At 29.2% G+C, this 7,805-nt stretch overlaps 1 protein-coding gene across 6 annotated transcripts in view; it reads left to right on the forward strand.

The window, feature by feature from the left end:
• The window catches only part of LOC106458124 (multiple PDZ domain protein-like), a 198,914-nt gene that overhangs the window by 180,161 nt on the left and 10,948 nt on the right, over positions 1-7,805 (forward strand). For 5 of the 6 annotated variants that reach the window (XM_022384257.1, XM_022384258.1, XM_022384259.1 and 2 more), the window contains 4 exons: positions 456-527; positions 938-1,103; positions 4,560-4,861; positions 6,029-6,112. In XM_022384257.1, the coding sequence (XP_022239965.1) occupies positions 456-527; positions 938-1,103; positions 4,560-4,861; positions 6,029-6,112 (624 nt within the window). The remainder of the gene's footprint in view (positions 1-455; positions 528-937; positions 1,104-4,559; positions 4,862-6,028; positions 6,113-7,805) is intronic. The other variant, XM_022384261.1, reaches the window with a different exon arrangement.

Genomic DNA, 7,805 nt, shown 5'->3' on the forward strand with positions numbered 1-7,805 from the left:
GGTCCTTCCCACTATTCATTGGTAAAAGAGTAGCCCAAGAGTTGACCGTGGGTGGTGATGATTAGCTGCCTTCCCTCTAGTCTTTCACTGCTAAATTAGGGACGGCTAGTGCATATAGCCCTCGTATAACATTGTCCAAAATTCAAAACAAACCCTGGTTTTCTTAGTCTTTTCTGAACTACTGTTATGTTTTTTATTTTGTTTTATGAGAGAATAAATTTATTTATTTATTATTACCTCGATGAAAATATCTTAGAATGAATAGAAGATTTTAGTTTCTAACAAAAACATCACATTTACACATAAACCAAAGTTATTCTTTTGAGGTATGTTTAATAAATTATTTTAAAATGATTTATTCATAAAGTATATAAGGAAATAATGATGCATGAGTATCTTCATACAGATCACAAACCTATCTTCTAACAGCAGATTTTTTTATTTGTGTTTTACAGGCTGGCCTTACAGTTGGCGATATGATATTGTCCGTAAATCAGAGGGAGTTAGTAGGAGCAGATTATGACACTGTAAGCTTGAACACGTACTGTTTTTCCTGAATATTTTCATTCCAATTTTCACTATTATATATCTATCATTTTTAAACCTCAGAGTGTTTGTTGTGTCATCATCTGATTTGGGGAAGGTGGATATAAATGAATAGTAGACATGCACTTCTGCTTATTCATTCTTAGGATTTAAAATGTAACTATCATGTAACTGATTCAGATTGTTTGTAATTTTATCAAGCCTAAGTAAGTATTTTACTGTATGATCTGTTAACACTTATGTTTTTCATGATTTTATCAACTGACAGAACTAGAAGATGAAGTCAGTTCTGAGAGTGCTTGATGTTAATTTAATACATGGGCTCTGCTCTCTTCGTACCTTAGAATGATTTTGGTTGGTTGCTTAACGCATTTGGTGTAACTGTCTTCAGGCTGCTAGTATACTGAAGCAAGCTGAAGGAACTATTCAGTTGGTGGTATCAAACCCAACTCGTCCCCAATCTGTTGCTGCCATAATAGATGAGGAACAAAAGTCAGAACACAGCATCTCCGAACCTTCGGATAAAACACCTTCCGATAAAATGCAAGAGAAAAAGAGTAAGTTAGTCCTTTTTTTTTCTTTAATTTTATAACTACCTGTTTTATAACTGTTATTGATTTTTGCTTCTTTGATCACTTCAGGAAATTAGAATTTAACTAAAATGTTTACATATTGATTACCACTTTGAGTATGAGATTTTTGTATGTGCTTTTAGCTTCCAGTTAAGTTTATTTTCTTACACTGAAATGTGAATGAAAAGTATGTATGTGGTCATGTATACATTGTATGAAATGAACATCTGTTAAAATATTGCTAATGTAACATGCATCTGTTAAAATATTGCTAATGTAACATGCATCTGTTAAAATATTGCTAATGTAACATGCATCTGTTAAATACGTAGCATGAACTTTATATTGTTTAAGTTGATTTAAATAAAGTTCATTGTTTGAATATCAGAGGATTGAAAGCATGTGTTCTAGATACCACTTTATTTCTTTTAAATATGTTTTTAAAGTGACATTTATGTATATGTTTATAAATGTCTAAAGCATGTTAAGTTTTACAAATTTTGTTGAATATATTGCACAATCTTTGTAAAGAAAGAAATTGGAGTAAATCTGTGCAAAGAGGTCGAATAATTAGTTATTTGAGAACCAGTTTTGACATCTTTGGCCTTCCTTTCTTCTGTTTTAATATCAGTTTCCTATTAACTGTGTGTCTTAAAAAAATCTATGTATGTTTTTAATTCTATTTATGTATGTAGTATAGCTGAGAATTAGATAAACAATCTATCCACCAAGCTATCATGTGTAATACTGTTATGCTTGATAAAAGAATTAGCACAAAGGATCACATATAAAGTGTAATAAACTTAAAATAAAACCCAAAACTTGAGCGCTTTCGAATAGTGACAAGAAGAATAGTCACCTATTCGAAAGTGCTCGAGTTTTGGGTCTTATTTTAAGTTTAATACTGTTATGCTTCATTATAACTGGTTATATAATGAAAAACACTGTTTTTGGCCACAAATTCAAGTTTGGATTGAGTTTGTAGTAATTTTTGCACCAAGTTCCTTGATCTACTTGAAATACTAGATGTATCAAACTATGCATTCACATCACGCTTTTTGAGCTGGCTTTCATGTTTGTGTGTGTGTGTTGGTAAAGAGTTATTTAATGTTAAATTATATTTTAATTTACACTGAAAGATGTACACAAATTGTGTGTTTGTAACTTACTTAGCAAATTATCTGTTTCATTTTTACAGAAATGACAACTATAATTGGCATGTGTTGCCAGGTAAATCCTGGCATGTAAATTTTATTACATGAAAACAACAATATCACTTCTTCTTAGAAAATTTAGCATAAGAAGTGCAGCAAGTATAAAACATGGTGCTATAGCTTATAAAGCAAGCTATTCTGAAAACACAGTTCATAATAAGTTGCAACAAGAGTTTAATCTTTAATATTCAATAAAGTTTACACTATTTCAATTCTTGATTGTTCAGTTTGATAGAAATAAAATGTTTTAGTAAAAAAAAGTAAAAAAAACTATAATCTTCAGCTCATGGTTGTAGTTCAATCTGTAAGAAAATTTTACCAAATAGACTGAATGTGTCTTAAGACAAGAATTAAATAATAGGCTATTTAACAGTTAGAAAAATACAATGTTTAAGCACGTGAATGTTATTGTATATAGTTACCAGGATTTCCATTATTATTTAAAGTAATTGTGGACTTAATCAACTTATAAATGTGTAAGAAATACTACTAGTAGATTAAATACATATATAGTTTTAAAGTAGCCTAACTTTGTGGCAACACTGTTTGAACACCTGTAACAAAGAAATATTAATATGTTATAAAAAGAGCTTATTTAAAGTTTTGTATCAAATATTATATAAAGCAGAAAGTATTATTGAAAACATCACAATTTTTTGATCCGTTTTTGCAAAGAAGCACAGTTTGATACACTTGTATGAAAAAAAAAGAAAGAAAAGGCTAACAGTTTCAAGTGATATTTAACTGTATAGGTAAGAAAACAAGGGATAAGCAAAAAATACATTAAGATAGTGATATTTAATCCCACAAATAACATAGTCTAATACACTAATTTAAAAACAAAAAATAGGCTAACAGTTTAAAGTCATATTTAACTGTACAGGTAAGAAAACAAGGGATAAACAAAAATACATTAAGTTAGTGATATTATAGCCAGCAAATAATACAGTCTGATATACTGAATTAAAAAATAAAAACTAGGGGAATAGTCTCATAGTTTGAAGTGATATTCAGCTGTTCAGGTATAAACTGTAAGTTATATTAATTTGAAGATGATATAACTAAACAACTCATCATTATTCTCTTAAACCTCCAGTGAAATTTAATGGATAGCTTGTGAACCAGAGTTCTTAGCTGCTATGGTATTAATGAAACACTAACAACACTGCATTAATCTGTAACTTGTATGATTTTGCATGCATTTCTCTGAGCCTGATGTTAACTTGTGGATCTGACTTTGCATGCTTTGCCTGGTCTGTGAGTATAAGTGTGAAATCTTTCTATCAGTTAATGACATTATCAGTATTTTTCTCTGTTGTCTTTTTTTTTTTTCTTTCTGGAGGGTTGAGAAGAAATTTCAAAGCTTTTAACAATGATATAGCATCTGTAATACTATAATTAAAATAAAACTATTTTGAAAATCACAAGATTAAGATTTATTAGAGTAAGAGATTAATCTGATGTTATTTTAATTTTGTGCTTTGAAATAATTAATCATTTATTTCACTGTTACATGTTTCTTTCAGGATTTTATGAGTTTTATTCAGACATTTTACAAATTTAGTATTTATTACAAACCCCACAAAATAGTTATGTTATTCTAAGATAATTAACACATTTGAAGTATTTCTCTTCTATCATTAAAAGAACTGCAATTTAATTAATAAACATGTTTTGCAGAGGAAATAGATTTTCCTTTTTTTACCTCAATTATGGACTTCAAAGAAGAATGTTATCTAATTTGTGACTTGTGTGCCACTCGGTTTCAACAGTTTAGTCTTTTATACAAGAAAGTTCACACTGTTTTGAGTTATTGGTTTCTTAGTTTCATTAAATTGAAGTATTTTTGTAAAACTTAAACTAAAATGAGGTTATTTTTTATAATTTGTTTAAAAACTTGTATGTTTGAAGATTTTTATTTTTTATTTATTCCTGACCTTATTGCTATATTACATTTTTAAAATGTCATAAGGTTAAAAAACTACAGGTTTTGACTCTAAAGGTAGTCTGTTTCATAGTTAGAAAAAAGGTTATGAAGTTTTATTTACGTAAGTAGTTTTTTTATAGGTTGTCCACTGTATTTTTACAAAATCACCAATTTCTGTCAAGGTTGGTAGTATAAGATCTGTTGAAAACCTAAACCAAGGTGGTTAGTTTTATTTAAAATATAATGTTCCTTTGTTTCAGAAACGTAAACACTTAGCTAATTTTTATTCTTTGTTTTCAGATACTCCTCCTCCTCCACCACCAAAACCCTCTCACCTTTCCTCAAAAATGTCCTTTCAAGTTGTAGCTCACTCACCCATTTCTCCCATAACCTCCTCTGTAAACCTGATACCCCCCAGAAGTCCATCATGTAGCCTGTTAGAAAATTCTTCAGCTGATTTATCTTCTTCTCAAGAGCCTGCAGAACCTTTACCTGATCCAAAGACATGTGAGATCAAACTTGGAAGAGAGACAACTGTGGAAATAACAAAGGAAAAAATGGGACTTGGTTTGAGTATTGTTGGTGGCTCAGATACACCCTTGGTATGGTAACAGCCTTTTATTTTATTTTTGTATTATAGTGTTTATACTGGATGAACTCTAATACCAGAAGGCTAAAGTGGTATTAAAAATATTAACTCAATGAGATCAAATTAATTCAAAAGTTGAACTTGTGGTAGTTCAGCAAATCACCAGTTTAAATTTTATTTAATCATTATCTCTGAAAAATACATTGATTTAATATGTTTTCTCTCCAAAAATCATCAGCATATTTAAACATAATACCCTTCAGTTTTTTAAGAAATTGTTTGAATTTCCAGCTTATTTATATTTCCAGCTAAAATGAATTTGCGTTAACTGAACTACTTACCACTTTAAAATGTTGTTTAATATTTTAGAAAGGATATTAGCTCATATTTTTCAGTTTGTTATTTATATATTATTATTTTGGACTCCTTTAAGTTTATATTGTATAAACACTGAAAATGTGTTTTATAGAAGACTTTTATCCTAAATTTGGTCTTTCTTAAGTAACGATATATATGTGGTTTTACAGAATCATTATGTCACAATAATATGAAACTATGAATTTTTTCGCAGAGAAGTTTCTTGCCAAGTAGCTTTTTTAAATAAGTATTGTAACACAGAGATTTAAGTATAACTTTATCACAGAAAGCTTTGAGTAATTATCATCAGAGAAATATAAATTTAAATATGATCACAGAAAGCTGCAAATGATAATCAGTATGATAATTTCATATAAAAACATTTAATTATTTATCATCTGAAACATTTTTCAGTATGAAGTATCTTAATATAGTTCCACTTAATCTGAAGAATTTAAGTTGGTTAAAAGATTCCCATTGTTCAAGTACACTTAAAGGTTTTCATGTAGGTTTGTTCAAATCAGACTCTTAATCTGTCTTACATGATAACCTTGTAACAGATGGAATATAATATTTTCATGTTTGTTTATGAAAACATAGTAATGTTTACAAGTAAAAACTGTATATTTTCTTTGAAACTGAGAAAATTTTGTAAGATAATAATTTTGATGAAATTGGGGAGAATAGCTTTGAATTTCTTAAAACTAGGTCTTGTTTGAAGGGACATGTTTTGGTCATTCACTCTAGCCATAGATGAACCTAGGTTTATTATCTATTATCAAAATATATTTTCCAAAATATGCTAATATCCTTTGGGTCACAGGGTGCTATAATCATACATGAAGTTTATCCTGAGGGTGCTGCGGCATTAGATGGTCGTCTCAAGCCTGGAGACCAGATTCACCAGGTGAGAGCTACTTGAATGATATAACTAATTGGAAGTTGAATAAGAAGTTGCACTTTAGATTAACTGTAGAATGTTTTAAATTCAGAACATTTCATAAAATGGTAATTTTCACATAAATGTTTAGAAAAAGATAATTGTTTTAATGTAAAGAATTTTTCGTTCATTAAATTCAATACTATTGTCTTTTTTTTTATGATAGAATTTGTTAATTATGTTTATATTGGTTTGGACAAGGTTTTAAGATGGGCTATGTCTGTGTAAGTGTATGTGTAGAGGGGTTGTCTATGTTACATTAACTCTTTCCTTACAAAGTTTGTCAATGCAACACACCATGGAACTACCTTGAAAGCATTGAACGATACATACTATAATTCTAAACGTATTTGTATATCTTTACAAAAACTAACAAGCTTTTAGTAAAAATTATAAGTTAGCTGTACACAAAAAATCAGATTTTGTAATTTGGTATTTCTACTAAAGATTTGTCTCTGAATTTTCAAAACCTTCAGTGAGTCAATTTAAGTGAAATGTGATTTTCCTGTTAACCCTGCATTAGTCTTCCAGTGTCTTCATAGACCCCAAATATTTTGTAAACATTGGTGCTGAATGATGGAAGCATATACATATTTGTTGTTCTCAGGAGTTTCAGTATTTGCCTAGTTTGTGTGAAATTGTTACACTTAGTTTAGGTGGTAAAAAACAAACAAGTTGTAATATTCAGTGTTCATTTATTGATTAATAAAGGAGAAGATTTTAAATGTTAGTTTTTTTGTTTCCAAAATATTAGCTTATTATTATTTAATTATTTTTAAATTAATTTTTTTTATGGGGTCCACTTGGAACCTGGAAGAGCGACTATGGAAAATTTTTACAGAAGACTAATGCAGGATTAAGAATAGAAATACTTTTTTTTTTCGTCTTACAGTTTTTGTATTTCCTTTGCATAGCTCTAGAACCTCCTAAATAAATAACAAAAGTTTTTATGGGGAAAACTTTTCATAATATCTTGTATTTTCTTTTCTCTAAGCAAACTGTAGGGAAATTGTCAACGTACAGTGAAATGACAAATTAAAAATATGAAATAAAATTAATAATAATAATGATTGTGAAAAGCGTAGGTGGCGCATGAGGCTTTTGTTTGGGTAGACTACTCTTTCACATATACTGTATAATATTTTTGAGTTGGTAAGAGTAATGCTTTGTAAGGGACATTTTATTTGGGGGGTCCCTTTGTTTGTTCATGACAGTTGTTCGATGGAAGTTGCCCCTTGGGTAATCGTAATCAGAGGTGAACTATCTCTCTTCACCATTTAAGCCTTTTATTTGTGCCATCCCTAGTGAAAAGTAATAGATCACAGTGGGAGCTATTGCATTTTTGCTGTAGGGAATTTACATAACAGCTTGTGAGATAGTGTAAAATTTCTTCATTTGTACAGATGATCACACAATCATGCTAGTGTAATTTAAGATGTTTTATTGTAGAGAAGTTTTGTTCAGATAAACTGGAAAATATTTAATTTTTACATTTTTGATTACTTCTGTTAAAAAACATATAAAGATAAAAAAACATACATAAAGATCAAGAAATTTAGTATGTACTTCAGGATTGAGGTCTTTTTCTCATTGTTACGTCTCTGTTCGTTTGATAATTTCCCATAAAAATTCTTCCTGATACAAACCCTTTCTTAAATAA

Source organism: Limulus polyphemus, unplaced genomic scaffold (genome assembly GCF_000517525.1).
Source record: "Limulus polyphemus unplaced genomic scaffold, Limulus_polyphemus-2.1.2 Scaffold418, whole genome shotgun sequence".
NCBI classification, from domain to species: Eukaryota; Metazoa; Arthropoda; class Merostomata; order Xiphosura; family Limulidae; genus Limulus; species Limulus polyphemus.